Source organism: Vigna unguiculata, chromosome 4 (assembly GCF_004118075.2).
Source record: "Vigna unguiculata cultivar IT97K-499-35 chromosome 4, ASM411807v1, whole genome shotgun sequence".
In the NCBI taxonomy this organism is placed as follows: Eukaryota; Viridiplantae; Streptophyta; class Magnoliopsida; order Fabales; family Fabaceae; genus Vigna; species Vigna unguiculata.
In genome coordinates this window covers 24,765,730-24,785,570 of record NC_040282.1, presented here as the reverse complement: position 1 = coordinate 24,785,570, position 19,841 = coordinate 24,765,730, and the positions used below count along the sequence as shown (strand labels likewise).

The window sequence follows — 19,841 nt, the reverse complement described above, 5'->3', positions numbered from 1 at the left end:
TTGTTCTTGACTCTCAAAATTGTGTTTTTGGAAAGACTGGACTAGGTTACAACCCTATTTTTGAAAAGAAAGCTAAGAAGTTTTCTAGTTTCTTTTCCAAAAGTAAGCCAGATGATATGTTGTTCTTTTCTTGCAATTATTGTATGAAGAAAGGCCATGTTTATAAGAACTGCTATGCAAGAAAACATGATGTTCCTAAATAATTTATGAAATGAATCCCAAATAGATCAAGAAAGGTGTAACCATATTGGAACCAACCTATCAAAGGGTACCATGTAATATTAATTTATTTTACAGGTCATAAAACACGAAAAGAAGGACTTGTGGTACTTAGATAATGGATGTTCAAGGCACATGATAGGTGACAAATCCAAATTTGCAAAGTTGAAGTTAAAGGATGAAGGTTTCGTGACTTATGGAGATAACAACAAAGGAAAAATACTTGAAAATGGAGTCACAAGCAAGTTGGGAAAAGAGTCAATAACATTTAATTGTTTAATCTGCATCATGCATCAAATAACATATAATGTCTTCTTACAAAATATGATGATACATGGTTATATACATATGCATCACTTGAATCGATTGAATAGAAAATAGCTAGTTAAAGGTTTTCTAAAACTCATGTTTAAGAAGGATAAAGTATGTGAAGCATGCCAAAAGGGAAAGAAAACTAAGGTTTCTTTCTAACCTAAAAATTTTGTTTGAACTGAAAGGCCTTTGGAATTGCTTCACATGGATCTATTTGGACCTTCACGAACCAAGAGTCTTGGTGGAAACTTCTATGCATTGGTAATTTTTTATGATTATTCTAGATTCACATGGACACTATTTTTAGCTTCCAAGAATGATACATTCCATGCATTTAAGAAGTTTGCCAAGGTTTTGGAAAATGAAAAGAGTTCTAAAATTGTTTCTTTAAGAAGTGATCAGGGTAGGGAGTTTCAAAATGGAAAGTGATAGAGGCCGTACCCCACCAAATTAAATCAGATAAAATGCAGTATATGAAAGTGAACCAAGTCGTCTCTCATCGACCAATATTTTCATTCAAAGCTTCAATTTCCAAATGAACACAACAATAACACAAAGGGGGGGTTTGGCAGATTCACACAAAATTGCTAAATTCTAATAGAAATAGCAAAACTTAATTAAACACAGAATTCAAAATGTATTGATTCCTTGATTCCACTGAAAATCCACCAATCACAGGTTACTAAATCAATTATCTTATCTAATTTCTCATGAAATCCGAATTAATCAACTATGCGAAAATTAACACAGCTTCATTATGTCATTAAGCATAGCACACATCCTTCTTTCAATTTCACACACACAAAAATTAAGCAACTGTGGCAGAACCCGAACTCACTAAGCATGACAAGGGTTCTGAAATTGTGGAAAACATGGACCCATGATTAAGCATCACAAATTCCATTTCATTCAAAGCTACAAAATTGAATAGGATGAAGAGAAAATAGGAATTGGAGTGCACTGCAAAACATCAACCGCATGGTTTCAATTCAGTTTCTTCAAGGAACCAATACGAAAAACTTAGCTAGACATGGAAAATGGAAAAATCAACCACTTCGAATCTGAAACAGAACATCAAACTCAAAAACCCTATCCTATGAATTCTGAAAACGCAATTTAAGAGCAAAAAGAGAGATTTCAAAGCTTCAATGGAATGTAAAATGATGTTGTGATATATAAACATGAAAACCACATTAATGGGTGTTGTTCCAAGTCTATAAAACCCACAAAACGAGCTGCCCAAGATAGAAAACGAATTCAAAACATAAAACCCTTAATGGGTGCTATCAAATGTGCATAAAAACGGTAAAAACTAGTAAAAAACGTGATAAATCGCAAGGGGCACCTCCATGGAAGCTTGGAGAACGAAAATGGTGGTTGGAGAGAATGTAGAAGATGAAGTTGCGGCTGCTAGCATGGAAGGAGACCTAATTCTCGTGGTCACATCCACTCTGCCACTCATATTTACAAAATTGTCACTCTGTCACTCAGAATTACAAAAATGTCACTCCTGGGCCTCTAATGTTGGCTCATTCACTCTGCTGACGTAGAAATGACATGGAAATGATGTGATGACTCTCTTCAACTGAATATTGATGTCCAAGCTCCAAAATGGCTTCACCCAAATACCTAACAATAATTAAAAACAAAAATTAGGCCAAATAATGTGAAATTAGTCCAAATTCAGAATAGTGGCCCAATAAAGCCCATCAGATGAAAAACACTCTAAAGATGAACAATTAAGCATTGATATGGTTGTTTGGATGTTGGGGGTTGTGTGTTCAAAATAAAGTTTGATTGTGATCTTAATGCTTAAGTGTTACTTGAATGAGATGTTGAATATTATTTGTCGTGTTTTATTTACGAAATTCTTTTATATATAATTGTTTATGGTTAGCTTACCCCTATTTGTTTGTTTATGTGTTTGTTGTATGTGCGATGATCGTATAACGTGTGTGTTATACAGGAGCAGATGATACTGCAGATAATTTTGGCATGGAGTAGATTGACAAGAGGCTGGGGTGGACTCAGAAGTTTATATAATATTTAGTTGTTTTAAGTCACATACTAAAAACTATGTAATTTTCTTTTGTTCGCAATTGTTATTTGAATTTATTTTGACAAAGTGACGTTTGAAATATGTAATTTAAATTAAATTAAAAGTTTTTTTATTAGTACATTTTCAATGATAATCCTTTCCAACTAAACGTGATAATTTTCTAACTTTCCGTGAAATCTCAAAATTGGGGTGTTACATATTGGGCCTCAGAAGAAATTGGGCTTTAGAAGTAATTTTGGATCAAAAAGGAGAGTTGGGCTAAATGGGCCGAGAGTAGTGCATCTACTTTAGAGAAGCCTAAAGGCTTCTCAAACTTGCTCTCCAAGGATGAGAGTTAGTTTTCCATTGCAAGAAAAGTGTGACTTGATTAGGTGGCAAGTCACACCTCCCACATGCTCCTTTTTGGCTAAAAAATTCAACTTTCTAGACTCCTTTTTCCCTCCACTTTTTGGAGACTCCTTGGTCTCATTTTAGCCTATAAATAAAAGGCTTAGGAGATGTATTTTTGAGCTTGAAATTGAGTAATGAATTGCTGCCCAAATGTGTGCACAAATATCTTTTGAGCTCACCTTAGAGTAAACTTTTCTCTAGTTTACTCTAGTATTCTTCCTTAGGAGTTGGCCTCACCTCTCTTAAGAATCCTTTCACCTACACCAAACCAAAAACCTTAAGCTTCTTTCCTTCATGCTTCCGCATCCAACACCATCAATGGAGCCTCCATTCTTCATGCAAGCTTCAATGCAGACAAGAAGAAGCCATGTGGTATCATGAGCCTTGGTTACTCTCAGTTTTAGTGAGTTAAGTGCTTCTTCTCCATTTTTCTTTCAATTTCGTGTTGTTCATCTCTTCTTCTACTTGTCTTGCTGTTTTTGTTCCTTTTATTTTGAGTATTCATGTCTTTTTTACTTTTGTTCATCTTCATTTGCTTCATGTTGAACCATCCTTGTGTGCTTTAGGTGTTCTATTTGGTTTCTACCACTTACTTTTCATTTTAATTGAGTAATTGATGTTTTTTTCGGTTTATTCTGTTGTTCTTAAGTTTATTTTGATTTTAAGATCCATATGTTTTGTCTGGAGTCATGTTTAGTCCATATATGTCATTAATTCCTTGTTTAGCTTTTAATTTGCTTTGAATTTGTTGGTGATGTGCTGTTGAATTCTATTTCAGATTTGAGTACAGTTTTTAATCCTTAAAAAATGAACACTCTCTTCTCTCTTGGAGCCTTGGAAATGAACCTTCACATCTAGATAACCTTAGTTATCTTAATGTCTAGTGGGAATTTTCTTTGTGCTTGCTGGAAACTAGCTGTTGTAAGAGCTACAAAAAGAAAGAAAAAAAGCACAAAAAGAATACAAGAAAGTGTCAAAAAGAATCAAAAGAAAAGATCAAAAGAAAATGGCAAAAGAAGTACACTAAAATCACTACCATCATTTGAGTTTGAGAGCATTATTTTGTTGCATTTTACTATTGTTCCAGTTTCTATCCAACTACACACTCTATGTATTTGACTTATCATAAAACATTGGCTGGTGCAAATCCAAATTTGATTTTTGCCTCTTTTAGCTAAGACATAGACGAAAAAGAGAAAAAAAAATCATTGAAAAATGTTGAGAAATAAAAAAATAAAAAATAGCTGAAGTAGAGGCTTGAATTCACGTTTTTGGACTGGCAGTGAGTGAAAAATCAAATTTCAATGCAGTTTTGTAGCTTATTTTGGTTGTTTTTCATCCATTCTAGTGTCATTCATTAGGTAATTCATTTGAGTGTTTATCTTGTTTCTTTACCTTGTTTCTAGTTTGTCATTTCTTTGGTAATCCTTTGAGTTTGTAATGACATTATTCACTTTTGGTTTAGCAATTATAATTTTGTGCTTTTCTTTCTTTATTTCTTGACCTCTTTTTGTTTGGTTTCTATACTTAGTGCATACTTCTTTTTGGAGGTGATCTAACTTTCCTAAGGTAGCATCCTAGGAGGTGGAGTACCTAGTCCTGAAAGAGAATCCTCTTTGGTGAGATCAAGAGTGAAACACTTGTGAGGACCAAGCCAAGAAGACAAAGTCAAGAAGACCTTTTACATTTTGTGCACTTTTATTGTATTCAAATTGAGTTGTAAAATTGTAATGTTTTCCTTCTTGTGTTCATGGCCTAGTTAGGTGTCTTGGGGGAGTCTTAGGTACTCAATTCCATCTCCTAACTAGAACCTCTTCTATACATTAGTGAAGTGCTTTTAGTGGTGAAGGTTGAAGGTTCCAAGTGCCTTCTACTTCTACCAAAACTTAGGCCACATATAGCTTATAATCTTTCTTGTTTTTAATTTTCTTGTTTGATAGTTTAGTGTGTGTCAACTTAGTCTTTGAATTAATTTAATTTAAGAAGTTTTGAACAAAAGTTTCAAGTTCACTTGGCTAGGAAAGACTTGGTATGTAAGCAATCTAAGTGATTCACCTCTCTTTCCTGGAGGAGAACTAAAAGCTTTTGCTATCTACTTCTTCTTTGAAATTTTCTTTAAAAGACCAAAGTCTTCTAAAATCTTAAAAAAATGTCTCAACCTCCTTCTCAATGTATGGGTGCTTCAAATGAAGAAGAAATAAGTTTGAAACAAATTACCTTTGATTTGAGAGCACTACTACGTTGGAAGGAAGATGAAACAATTGCAACGGAAAGGGAAAAACAAGAAAGAGATAGGTTTGATCAACTTTTAGATGAAGAGAGGAGGGTAACAAGAAATATGGAAAGGTTGCATGAGAGGATGGGTAATAGGAGTCAACACTTGTACTCCCACATTCCAACACTAGTCACACACTATGTAGAAGAAGATAGTAGAGACTAGTTAACAACTTCTATCAACCTCCTCCTCCTCTAAGAAGAGAAAGAAGAGAGCCTAGGAAACCAAGAGCCATTAGAATAGACCTCCCTCACTTTTATGGGAAAGATGATGTTGAAGCTTATCTTGATCGGGAAATGAAGGTTGAGCAACTCTTTGCTTGTCATCAAATAAGTGAGGAGAGGAAAGTACCCTTAGCTACCCTTAGCTTCCAAGCAATGCTATATATTGGTGGATTGCCCTCAAAAGAGATAGGAGAATCAATCAAAGTCTCAAGGTCAAATATTGGAATGACCTCAAAGGAGCCCTTAAGAGAAGACATATTCCCTCCTACTATCATAGAGAGCTAATGGATAAGCTCCAAAGACTCCATCACAATAAAATAAAAGTGGAAAAATATAGACAAAAGATGGAGTTATATATGATGAGGGTTGGGATTAGGGAGTCTGAGGACACCACCATTGCAAGGTTTCTTAGTGGCTTAAGTCTTGAGATAAGAGATAGAGTAGAATTGTTGCCCTACCAAGACTTAAACGACTTGGTTCAACTTTGCATAAAGGTAGAGCAACAAATTCTAAGGTAAAATTTTCGAAATGACTAGTCTAACTCTTATACCAAGAGAGAATTCAAAAGGGAGGGTAAGCAAGTCAAAGAGGAACCCTCCAAAAGTTTCAAGGAAAAGGAGAAACCAAGGGAAGGAACATCTACACACACTCGCACTAGTGAAATAAAATGTTTCAAGTGTCTTGGTAGAGGTGATGTTGCATCTCAATGCCCCACCAAAAAGACCATGATCTTAAGGGGTGTTGACCACTATAGTAGCCAAGATGAGCAAGAAAGTGATAGTGAGACTTCTAGTGAGGAGTCTAATGATGAGTCTAAGGAAATTGCCTATCCTTGTGAAGGAGACCTTGTAATGATTAGAAGACTTCTTAGCAACCAACCCATTCCAAAAGAGCCAACACAAAGAGAGAACATCTTTCATACAAGATGTAAAATTTTAGAACACACTTGTTCTCTCATTGTTGATAGTGGTTCATGTTGCAACTGTTGTAGTACAAGGTTGGTTGATAAGTTGGCTTTGACTATCATTCCCCATCCAAAACCTTACAAACTTCATTGACTTAATGAAAGTGACGATTTGACAGTCCGACATCAAGTGAAGGTCAAGCTATCCATAGGGAAATATGAAGATAGTATTCTATGTTGTGTAGTACCTATGGAAGCTTGCCATGTTTTATTAGGAAGACCTTGGCAATTTGACAAGAAAACCATGCATAATGGTTTTACCAATGAAATCACCTTCACTCACAAGGATAGAAAATTTGTCTTACATCCTTTATCACCATCCCAAGTGGTAGAGGATTAAATCCAAATGAGAAAGAAGTTGGAAAAGAAGATAAAAGAGGATTAAAAAATGTCCTCCATCTCTCTCAAAAAGTAACTAAAGATGAATCTGAGGTGGGAGAGATTAGTGTTCCTTCTCCCAAGGTCATTCAACATGAGAACATTTTGACTATAAAATCTTTGAACCAAGTTCTCAATGATGAACAACCTTCATGCCTCTTGTTGTGTAAAGGAACACTCACATGCACTGCCACATTTCTTGAACTTAAGAGTCTACCTCCTAAAATTGAAAATATTTTGAAAGAGTTTTAGGATATATTCCCTAAGGAAAGGCCAATTGGGCTTCCTCCTTTTAGAGGAATTAAGCATCAAATAGATTTAGTGCCTGGGGCAAGTCTTCCAAATAAACCAACCTATAGGACAAATCCTCAAGAAACAAAGGAGATAAAGTCTCAAGTGCAAGAGTTGTTGGAGACGGGTTGGGTTCAAAAGAGCCTTAGTCCTTGTGTTGTGCCCGTTTTGTTAGTGCCTAAAAAGGATGGAAAGTGGAGAATGTGTTGTGATTGTAGGGCTATAAATAACATCACCATCAAATATAGGCATCCAATCCCTAGGCTTGATGACATGCTTGATGAGTTGCATGGGTCCCTCATTTTTCTAAAATTTATCTAAAGAGTGGTTATCACCAAATAAGAATCAAAGAAGGTGATGAGTGAAAAATCGCTTTTAAGACCAAATTTGGACTATATGAGTGGTTGGTGATGCCCTTTGGGCTTACTAATACACCTAGCACATTCATGAGCCTGATGAATCATGTCCTTAGAGAGTGCATAGGAAAGTTTGTGGTTGTCTATTTTGATGATATCTTGATCTATAGCAAGAGCTTACATGAGCACATAGACCATCTGAGGTCTATCCTTACCATCCTTAGGGTAAATAGTTTGTTTGCTAATAAAGAGAAATGTACTTTCTATGTAGATAGTGTAGTTTTCTTAGGTTTTTTTGTGAACAAAAATGGGGTCCATGTTGACCCTACAAAAATAAAGGCCATCCAAGAATGGCCTACTCCTACAAGTGTTGGAGAAGTTAGGAGCTTCCATGGTTTGGCAAGCTTTTATAGAAGATTCATTCCTAACTTCTCTACTTTGGCTTCACCCCTCAATGAGCTTGTCAAGATAGATGTGATAAAGTACAAGAAGGAAAAAAGTAATGTGGTGGCTGATGCCTTGTCTAGAAGGCACACCCTGTTTCCAAAATTGGGAGCCCAAATTCTTAGATTTGATCACATTCCAGAAATGTATGTTCAAGATTCTGAGTTTTCCAATACTTATGCTGAGTGTATGGAAAGACCTCAAGGAGGTTTCTATGTGAATGAAGGGTATTTGTTTAAAGAAGGAAAAATTTGTATTCCCCAATGCTCACAAAGAAAACTCCTTGTCCAAGAAAACCCTAGGTCTTTTGAAAGAAAAATTCTTTTGGCCCCATATGAGGAAGGATGTCTAAAGGCATTGTAATAAAATGTATTTCATATTTGCAATCCAAGTCTAAGACAATGTCCCATGGATTATAGACCCCCTTGCCTGTTGCTTCAGCCCCTTGGGACTTCCAAGAACATAAAGGGGTTTTGATTATATTTTTGTGGTGGTAGATCGTTTAAGAAAAATGACACATTTTATACCATGTCACAAAGTTGATGATGCTAGCAACATTGCTAGGCTTTTCTTTAGAGATGTGGTCAAGCTTCATGGTATACCACGCACTATAGTTTCTGATAGAGACACTAAGTTCCTTAGCCACTTTTGGAAAACACTTTGGTTAAGGCTAGGAACTAAGCTTAATTTCTTTACTTCATGTCACCCACAAATTGATGGGCAAACTGAAGTTGTTAATAGGTCTCTGTCTACTATGCTAAGGGCAATTTTGAAAGGAAACCACAAATCTTGGGATGAATGCCTTCCCTATATTGAGTTTGTCTACAATAGAGTAGTTCATAGGCTACTAAAATCTCTCCATTTGAAATTGTTTATGGTTTAATCCTCTCACTCCCATGGACTTGCTACCACTTCCTACATCTGTTGATTTTATTCATAAAGAAAGGGTGGTGTTAAGACTTTGGCAAGTGTACCAAGTCGCGCAAGTAGTAACCGGTAAGACCGGGATATCGTTTCCCAAGAGACTCGTGTATACTAATTAATTGCGTAATTAATGACTAATTTAAACTAATGAATAAATCCATATTTTGAGTTTTAATGTATGAAATTAAACTTTGCATAAATAATTAAAATTGAACTTTGGAAGTTAAAGGCATTTAGTGAATGGAAAAGATTAGAAATGATATGACTTGATATTGCCGGGGTTAGAATTCACCAATTATGCTCTCATGCAACTACAATTTAACATCCTCTTCATTAATATGCTAATGCCAACCCACAATATTACTCAAACCCTAATTCCTTAATAGATTGAGCCTAAATTTCCTTATTAAAAGCCAATTCCTTGAACTCTTAATAAGCAAATTTGCTTTATGCACAAAGGTTTAAGACGACCAATGGGTCAAGCCTCATTCCTAGGTACAAGCTCCATTGAGTTTTCTTATTCCGAATTTAGGTTTCAAAAGATATTTCCACACCCAATGAACCAAAAATCATGCAAGAGATGGCTAAATCAATGCAAGCTTTAAGTGAAGAAATAAGAAGACTAGCAATTAATGAAAGAGTCATATATATAATCAAAACATTTGAATTTACACAAGAGTTTCGTGGCAACATCTAACCCCAACAAAAATGGGTTTAGCTCTCCATTGCCATAGAGAGCTCAAGCTTAAAAATGGAAGAGATGGAAGAGAAAGAGATACAAAGAGGAAGATGGAGCTGTTCCCACAAGCCCTAGCACTCCTCCAAGCTCTCCAAATGTGTTCTTCGTGCCTCCAAAAATGCCAAAGATCAGTTTTCCCCTCGCGAAAACAGAAGAAAAAGAGCCAACTTACCACATCAGCGAACACTGGCACCTGGCGGAAGGATCTCACCGCCAGGCACAAGCCACCAAATAGGGGGCAAGTCTTCCCGCTACCACCCGGCGATGACCAAGTGCCGCTAGGCGGTGACTAACAGTAGCACCTGTCTGGCGCTTGGCTGGCGCGTGGCTGGCGGTTTGTTCTGCCTGGCGCTGGTTTCACGTCGCCAGGCGCTTCCTGTTGACATTTTTCTTCTTCTCTTTGCTATTCCGGGTCACTCATTAGTTTGGATTTTTGGAACAAAGCTTCCCATCTACAAAAAGGACACAAAAATGGGGATTAGTGGTATATTTAGATCAATGTAACCCAAAATGTATTTATTTACAAAAGTAAGGTAAAATTGAGGATTAAGTAGGTTAAAAGCTTTGGAAGAGATGGTTTTACGAATGAAATATAGCTTGGATAATGGTAAAAATTAACATTATCAAGTGGCAAAATCTGATTTTGTTAAGAAAATGCATGAGAGGATTAAAAGACAAATCCAGCAACAAACAGAGCGGTATGCTAAGTACAACAATAAGGGGAAGAGGGAAATGATTTTTGAAGAAGGGGATTGGGTATGGCTACCCCTTAAAAAAGATAGATTTCCTAAGCAAAGGAAGTCTAAACTTAGCCCTCGAGGTGATGGTCCCTTTAAAGTGCTGAAAAGAGTCAATGATAATGCGTATAGACTAGAGTTGCCTGAGGGCTATGATGTGCATGCCACCTTTAATGTTGCTGACTTTATACCTTTTGCATGTGGTACAGATGATGAGGTAGAGACTACAAATATGAGGACAAATCCTTCTCAAGAGGGAGGGGATAATGAGATGCCTCTAGCCAAAGGACCTATAACAAGAGCCATGACTAGGAGAATACAAGAGGAATGGGTCACAAATGCTCATGCAAGGTCCAAGATAAACTTCACATAGGCCAAGGAAGATGTGAGATGTGAAGACTTAGCCTAGGACTCTTTGCTTGTAAATACTAGATTAGGATTTTATTTTGGGCTTTGTATTTTGAACCCAGTAGAATAGGGTTTTCTATGGACCATGTATTGGGTCTTAGAGGAAATTGGGCTTTAGAAGTAATTTTGGACCAAAAAGGGGAATTGGGCTAAATGGACCGAGAGTAGTGCATCTACTTTAGAGAATCCTAGAAGCTTCTCAAACTTGCTCTCCAAGGATGAAAGTTAGCTTCCCATGGCAAGAAAAGTGTGACTTGTTTAGGTGGCAAGTCACACCTCCCACATGCTTCTTTTTTGCTCCAAAGTTCAACTTTCTAGACTCTTTTTTTCCTCCACTTTTTGGAGACTCTTTGGTCTCATTTTAGCCTATAAATAGAAGGCTTAGTAGATGTATTTTTGAGCTTGAAATTGAGTAATTAATTGCTGCCCAAATTTATGCACAAATCTCTTTTGAGCTCACCTTAGAGTAAACTCTTCTCTAGTTTATTCTAGTCTTCTTCCTTAGGAGTTGGCTTCACCTCTCTTAAGAATCCTTTCACCTACACCAAACCAAACACCTTAAGCTTCTTTCCTTCATGCTTCAGCATCCAACACCATCAATGGAACCTCCATTCTTCATGCAAGCTTCAATGGAGACAGGAATAAGCCATCACCTATCCTATGCTCTTGTGTAGCATAAGCCCACAATCATAACACTGTAAAAAAACCACAAACAATTGCAAGGGTAAGCTAGTGAAAATAAAGCACACCTATAATAAGAAAATTATCTAGTTTTCCCATAATTCACACACATTACAAATCTTTAACATTCACCCACACATTCACTACATCATGCCATGATCTACTTTCAGAAGATTTCATGTATTTAAATTTAGTCACTGTGAGATACTACACTCAACAAGAGAATACAACCACCTTATAACAACATTAATCTCCCATGGTACCATAAGCTCTTAAGAGCAGCGTTTGCAAGATGTGATTATTTTCCATACCATGACTAAACCACACTACCTTAACCAACAAGGTTAGCTTCTTCAGACCATAGAACCATTATCCCTTGTCAAAATCATGTATGTCTTCTTGAAGTCTCCATCAACTCTCATCCCTAATTACCTTGTTCTACTTGATTCCAATAACAAGTAGAGTTTGAATGATCTCATTACTCTGGCTCACATTCAATACACCTACCATGCACACACACTTCAGACATTATACTGGATACACAAAGATTTATCTCTCTCTCTGTCTCTCTCTCTCTCTCTTTCTCTCTCTCTCCCTTTCTCTCTCTCTCGTGTGTGTGTGTCTACGTGTGCATGTCTGTGTGCGTTTGCATGTGCGCACTTGTGTGTGTGTGTGTGGCTTCAACTCAACTAGCTTTTCACATGCACAAATATGTGCACCTTCGTATATTCCAGCCTCATGGCTCATTCACATAATTTTGGCCTCACTACGATGCTTCCAATATCATACTAGGCTCTTTTGGAATAACATCTGATACTCAAGGTAAACAATACCCTTGTTTAGCATCCGTTAGACGACATCATCTTCAGACGCTCACACCATATTCCAATCAGAAGTATCACACCACATGATAGAAAAACCATTCCGAAATTAGCTTCCCTTACCTATAAGATTTTTCTTTACTTTCTTTCCTATGTCACCCTTAAGGCTTGCACCTTTTACTCTACACAAAACAAAACTCAGATTAGAAAGTTGAGTACTCCTTCTTCCAAAAACTATAAAGCTTTTATCTTAGACTCAAAGGTTAAACACCCACATGCTTATCACTTAATCTGAACCAAAAAAAAATGGAGAATAAACTTACTACACTTCCAACACCACGCAGACAAATAGAAAACTCTCTTCACCACAATCATGAAAATCACTCTAGGTTTTCTATTAAGATACCAACTCACTCAGGATTTTAGAAAGAAGCTACAGGAAATGAGAAAGATATGAACTTTAAAGAGAAGAAAGGTGGTAATAAGATATCCAGATTAGTTCAAAAAATAGTCTTTATCTAGTCTTAACCTTTTTAATGACTAATTAACCATCTCCCAAGTCAAGTAATCGTTTTTATTTACTCTACAGTATTAAAACATGTTCAATCTACTCCAACTCATCCTCAATAACTTGTTAGTCCAGTTCTAATTTGCAAATATCTACTTTTGCCTTACATATCATATACTTTTCTTAATGCAATGTGAACTCCTTCATTTAACTCATCGTCTACTCTCCCCACATCTACTACAATTATCCACCTAAATCGTCTACTCAACTCAATTTCCTTTTCCATCGTCTAACCAAGTCATTTTGTTGTTTTCTATTGCCTTCGTCTATGACTTCGTCTGCTGAGTGTAATTACACTTAGCATCTACTCTATGCAATTTATATCCCCTCATTCCAGGACTTTTATAATACTCACATAGGCGTCTAGTCCATTGTCTTATGGTCTACTTTGCATGATTTATCTTCTTCGTTACCCTATTCATCCAATTTATTATTCGTTAGATTTTCTTATGTTTTCCCCATAGATATACATAAGCGAGATTAATCTTTATTGGACCCATTTTTTCAAAAGAAATTTCTTGTTTATTTGTTCAATAATTTTTCTTAATTTTAGAGATATATGTAAACAAATTAAGTTTGTTAAAGAAAACAATAATTGTGGGAATAAGTTAACTTCTATTGTATTAGAAAATAAAATTTAGTATAAATAATATGATACCATGTTATCAAAAGATAGTTCTTGATTTCTTTCATAATAAGTTTCAAATTCAGAGTTGTTTAACTATTTTATAAAAACATACTTAATTATAATCTCAAATTTTAGATTGTAATACATAATTCTATCAATATCTTCCCCTCTAAAGTGTATCTCACTTTAAAAAATATAAACTTGATCTAAAAAGGAGTTGACCGTCCGCACAGATTAGTTTAAATCAGCTCAAATCCAAAAGTATAAACAAATGGATATATATAAATCTCAAGATACAATCAAAGTATTATGTAGTATTTTATAGATATTACCAAGAAATACAAAGACTGTAACTTCAATTACATGATCACAGACGAGAAAACATAATGAAATAACTCAATACAAATTAATGATCAAAACTTGGTACCATAAGACTACACTTAAATTCACCAGAGATCCTTCTGGAAACTTGAATGCGCTCAAATTATATATTATATATATAAAAAAATAAAAAGAATGGAACATGACCCTAATGTACAAAGGAATCCTTCCTGACCCTGAAAGAAGACAGGGCTCCCTTCTGGGTGCGCTCAAATAAGATTGATAGTGAAAGAGACATAAGGATGGGCATCAGCATCACCTGCTACAAGACCAGCCATCCCAACCCCATCATCCTCGGTCTTCCAGTAACCACTGCACGTAAATATGAAAGGAACAATAGCAATATGAGCATGTAACATTAAAAAAAAAAAAAAAAAAAAAAAAAAAAAACTATATTATAGATAAATAATAGAACTATAAAAATGGTCTTGTGGATCAAATCTATATGGTGGATGCAAGTTCTGCTGAAGTATGTCATAGGAATTAATGATTGAATTTATGAGCATGTTTTATCATAATGCTAGTATACCACCCTCATACCGCACGGCTAGAAGTAGAATTAAAAGATAGCACTACTAATAATAATTATAATAATAGTAATAGTAAAAGCAAGACAGCTATAATAATGGGTTGCATTGCCAACAGTAATTGAAGGCAATTAAACATAGAGTATGTGGTAGTATGGTGTAATGACGTGAACACTGTAATTGATGCTTCTTTAAAAAAAGGAGCATTGGATATTTTGGAGAGAAAATCACAGGACTTTAACAAATTTCGTTTGCTTACTATCTCTTTTTCATCTGGTACTGAAGGGTGCCAAGTGTCAACATCTCAAGTAATTTTGAAATTAGTCAATGATAATTGATTAAGGAATCACCAAATAATTGAAACTTGCTGAGTTTCTAATGCATTTACCAAATTTTATGTGAAAGATGCACGAAACCGTAAACTAAGACACTGACCAACACCCATTTAGTGACAAACTCGCCAAAATAAAAAAAGCAATTTTCTTAGGCATCTTATTTTCTTTTGAATCAATACGAGTCAATCTTGGTAGCGTATAAAATTAAGTATATCTATTTTAAGCCACAGAGACAGAAATAAGTCCATTACCTGTTTGTGCTATCGCTCAACCCTTCAAGGATAGAGCGTACTTTCTTCTCAGATTTGACTGATGGAGCTAAAACACATGCCTGGATGACCACAAAAACCGATGGTCAGTGATAAAATATTTGGAGGGAAAAAAGCGAAACTGAAAGGTGTTGTATAGAGTATATCTAACCAAGAAAGATGGTGGAAGACCATATCTCAGAATGCTCTCAGTAAATACACGTACTGCACAAAAGTGCATCCAGGAGCTGAAAACCTTCAGTAAATAAAACAATTAAAAACGTCAAATCAGAAATCACATCATTTATGATAACAGGGCAAGCACAAGAGTGAGATCACAAAACTTATTAATATTTTAAGATACTGAGAACTGAAAACAACAGAATTTTCAAAAGTAAACAAAAAAGTAGAATTTTTACTCTAAAAATTAAGGGGCCGCTAAAAGGCATCATCAACATATAAGAAATTCAGAATGTAAATTGAAGATAGTCAAGTAATTGATAATAACTGATTTCATAATCTGCTCAGTTTCTTCCTGCGACCTGAAAATTGTGCATTGTAATATTTTGGACATATATTGTACAAATTAAATGATGTGATAAATAAAGAATAATACCTCTCCATAACTAGTATAACACCACTGTAACAGAGAGGCCCTCAATCTTTCCTGGTCTTCTATCAATTTCTCTAACTCTTGCTTGCGACTCTCGTGTGATTCAGGACTGTATTCGAAGTCACGAATCTGAAGTAGTCCATAAACAAGTTACTGGATGTAAATCTAAAAAGAATATGAATTTTACCAATCTTCTAAAACTGAAGACAGTATTCGCAACTTGAGAAAATATACTTACTTGGAACCCTTTTTCTCGTGCACTAGTTCTAAAATTGTCTGCAACACGACTGAATAGTGTTACATTATAAAGAGCATATTCGTTATCTTCATACAACTTGTTGGAAGACCTGGGAACCTAAAATACTTATTTTAATCAGAATTAAAAATAAACCAAGGCAAAAAGCTTGTATTCAGGAATATTCCAGAGTTAAACATGGTTAGACTATTTATTTAAATTTCAGAGATTTTTTTATATTAATTGGGTAAAATATATAGTGAATCATCACTCATATAATCTTGGCTAAGTAGCAGCAGAGTATATGAGCAAATATGGCAACTCTTACCACATAGTTGGTCAACGTTTCATAGCTTGAGAGCCAATCCTTCTGTGAATACTTTGGAACAATAGCAAGAAGGGTAGTTAAATTTTCTGATGTTATAATATCCTCAGGTTTTACCAAGTTGGAAAGATCACGCACAGCTAAGCTAAAACAAGCAAAAAGCGCATTCAAGTCAGATAAGAAATATAACAGTATTAAATAAAAAAGTCATGATCGGCCAATAAACAACATTCACACCTTCCAGCTTGCTTTCTATTGATGGTATTAAGCTGACTGCGAATATTGTTATACTCAGAAACACGAACCTGCAGAAAAAAAGAGTTAAGGACAAAACAGAAAATTTAATCAACAGAGTGTAAAATGGGGATTCTCTATTGGGTTAAACATGTTTTAGTCCCTGAATTTTAACACGATATTGGAACTTGTCCCTGTCCGAAACTTTGCTACATTTAGGTTACCAAACTTAAAAATTAATGGAAATAATTCTTTATCTAATTATGTTAAATTTTTTTGACGAGTAAAATGCATTTCATGCTAGTACTTGAGTTTTTTACACCGTTTAACACGTTCTCACTTTGGAAAACAAGTTTGACACGTCAAAAAAAGTTTAATATAATTGGGTTAAAAGGACTATATTCATTCATTTTAAAGTTTGAGGACCAAAAAGTATCAAAGTTTCACACAGGAACGAATTTCAATTTGTTTGAGTTCAGTAACTAAAAAAATATTTAAACTTTCTTTATTTTACATTGTTCATCAGCAATTAACAATGTCGTTCTTTCTTTTATTTTATTTTTTTCAAGAATGGAACAACTTTAGCAAAAGCCACTGAAATTGTATGATCAAAAAAATTTCATATGGTAGATAGAGAGCCTTCTTTTTTGATCAGAAAGATAGACCCTTAAGTTTAATTCAGTCTACAGTGTACAAAATGGGAATCTATGTCCTTAAAATATGAAAGATTGACTACATTTCTAAGGGTTTCACTCAAATGCATGGTTACTTGGATAGTTTTTCTCTAACAGTGTGATGAGAAGAATGCTTTCAAGCATGGGGATCCTGAGGAGGAAATCAACATGGATGTTCCTCCAGTATATAGAGTTGCTGCCAATTGTATTTGCAAGTTAAAAAAAGCTTTACATGGCTTTGGAAAAAGCTCCCCCGGTGTGGTTTGAGTGAATCAATAAAGTCATGAAAACCTCAGGATACAAACAAAGTCAAGGAGACAGCACTTCAATTATCAAACACCCCACCTCAGGGGTAGAGACTATATTCTTAGTGTATCTGTAGATGATATAATTGTCAATGTCATTGGTGATGATTGGAATGAACAAATTGAGTCAACATTTAGAAAAATAGCTTTAGATAAAAACTCTTGGGAGGCTGAAGCATTAGTTGGGAATTGAAAAGTTTCAATCCAAGAAAGGCATTACTTGACATTGACTATGCAATTGGGAAAACTCCATAACTTTGAGAAAAATGAGAAAAGGAACTTTGAATTATACAATTTGAATATGAGGTCCAATCAAGGATTTTATCAAAATATCTACCACAGTTGAAAAATAGAGCCAACAAACTTGGCACAAATTTGCTTAGAGAACAACTTTTACAAAATAAAATGACAATTAATTTCAATGATATTTGGTCCTATCATAAAACACAGAGGTGGAAGAAATGTAGTGCTTCATAATCACAATAAATTCTAATTTGTTGAATTTCACAAAAATTTCAGTTTTTTAAGAAAATGTTTTAACCACACAAGATAGCAAGTGAGTGATGTTAAATCTCTATATTCAAATAGTAACATGATCTTGTACAACATATATCGGCATCAAAGGTTACTGAAGAATTTCAAACTCTCCTTTCCATTGAATTATTCCAGTTACAAAACTCTTAAAACTCAAAAACCGTCTTCTTTTCCTTCTAACCTTCCTATAAATTGATCCTATTTGATAACAAACTCTTAGCTGTAAAAACTACCTTCCAACTGCATTCTTAGTCTCTGTTTTTAAACTTCCTCATTTAATAAACCTATAACCTCCCTTATTGTCAACATGTTGTATTTGCTTGCCCAACACACCCGGTAATCAAACAAGGCACAAAACCAAACAACAAACACTAATCTCTAAATAAAACACCACTGAAAGAAGTTACTCCAGAGCACAATAATGCCAAACATGCCATTAAGGGATGGAACAGGAATAGAAATACAAAAAAGATCAGCTTTGCCAATCATGTTTGATTGCCTGAAAATCCTTTTGTTACACTCACCCAACCTCTCTGAAATCTCTATATACCATCATCAAATTGTCATCAGCCATAGGAACATCTGGCATTACTTAAATAACAAAGCTGTTCCAATAACTAGAAGAGAAACTGAATAAAAAACATGAAGAATGCGAAAGACACAAGAAAAAGAACCAATCGAAGCAAGACCACTAAATTACCACAGGATATATATACATCACTGTAAAAAAGTAGTCTGCGCAATCGGCTATCACACAACAAAATCAAATTATGACCAAATCTGCCTTAGAAATATGAATAACCTTGAGATCATCCTCAATCTTTGCCACCTGACCATGAATCCCATCCACAGTCTCCTTCAACGGCGACATAGTCGGGTACCTGGCTTCATCCCAAACAAACCTGCACCAACCACAGAACCACCAAATCCTCATCACACAACAACAAATCATCAGAAACAGATCACAGTTTCCAGTCCAACAAACCTCGTCAAGTACGAATCAACAGGGACTCCATCCACCGTCAAAGTACTGGTCACCGCGCCCGACACTCTCTCCAGATCATCAATCTGTCGCCTGATCTTGTGTGACACTCCCTCCACGAAGTTGTTCGACTGCACACACACACAAAACAGATCTAGCTCAGTGAACAAACAAACAATTAATGATCTCTAAGAAATCCGGAGCCGTGCCACAACGTAACAACATTCCTCCGTAATTTTTTCCTCAATATCTACGATTGCAACGGAACCCGTGAACAGGCGAAACGAGTGAAAATTTGTTGGTGTGATGGAGAATTTTACGCACCTTAACGAGATCGTCGCTGAGAGAGAGGAGAGAGTCTAGGGTTCCGACGCGGAGATTAGGAATGTTGAACTGCGAATTAGAAGAGAAAATGAGAAGAAAATAAGAGACGGTAGTTGGTTATATAATATGAAGCGTTGAGGGGAAAAACAAAAGAGAATGTACTCTGTAAAGAGGGGTGTCGAAGGAGTGTTTTGAGATTTCTTCCTGCAATTTGTTCCACAGAGTGGATGCGGAATTCTGAACGGGGAGAGACACTACCCAGTACCTCGTCGCCATTCGACCTTTCTTTCTCTGATCACGCGGAGAAATGAAATATACAGAGAGAAAGACCGTGTTTGTTTGTCTGTGTGGGTTGATGGAAATTGGAAATAGATCGTGCTTCTTCACGCACACATAGTTTTAACGTGCAATTAGATTTTGTTTTCTAGTTGGGCGTGATTGCATGAATGGTTGTTTTGGGGAAGAAAGGGATGAAAACGGAAACAACTGGAAACAGGGGAAATTTTTAACACATGGAAGTACAAAATAAATTTTTAATTATTTGATTTAATAAAAATGAAAATTACGTAAAGGGTAACAAATATTTTTTCACTTTCTTATTCATTTTTGTAATCAATTCTCAAAGAGCTTGTACACGTAAGTATCGAGTATATCAGTAAATCACATCAATATCAAGTATACGTATAGCGTATATCGTATATGAATG

General features: G+C 35.5%; 1 protein-coding gene across 1 annotated transcript; it reads right to left on the bottom strand.

Annotated features, from left to right (window-relative positions):
- Positions 1–13,680: 13,680 nt before the first annotated feature.
- On the bottom strand, positions 13,681–19,612 carry LOC114180245 (V-type proton ATPase subunit C-like). The gene is made up of 11 exons (XM_028066532.1): positions 19,298–19,612; positions 19,136–19,204; positions 18,815–18,942; positions 18,632–18,731; positions 16,320–16,387; positions 16,086–16,227; positions 15,761–15,877; positions 15,526–15,651; positions 15,082–15,165; positions 14,913–14,992; positions 13,681–14,111 (listed from the first exon to the last, which is right to left on the bottom strand). Exons 1-11 carry the CDS (start codon positions 19,409–19,411, stop codon positions 14,009–14,011), a joined length of 1,131 nt encoding a protein of 376 aa, XP_027922333.1. The 5' UTR covers positions 19,412–19,612; the 3' UTR covers positions 13,681–14,008.
- Between the last annotated feature and the right edge of the window lie 229 nt (positions 19,613–19,841).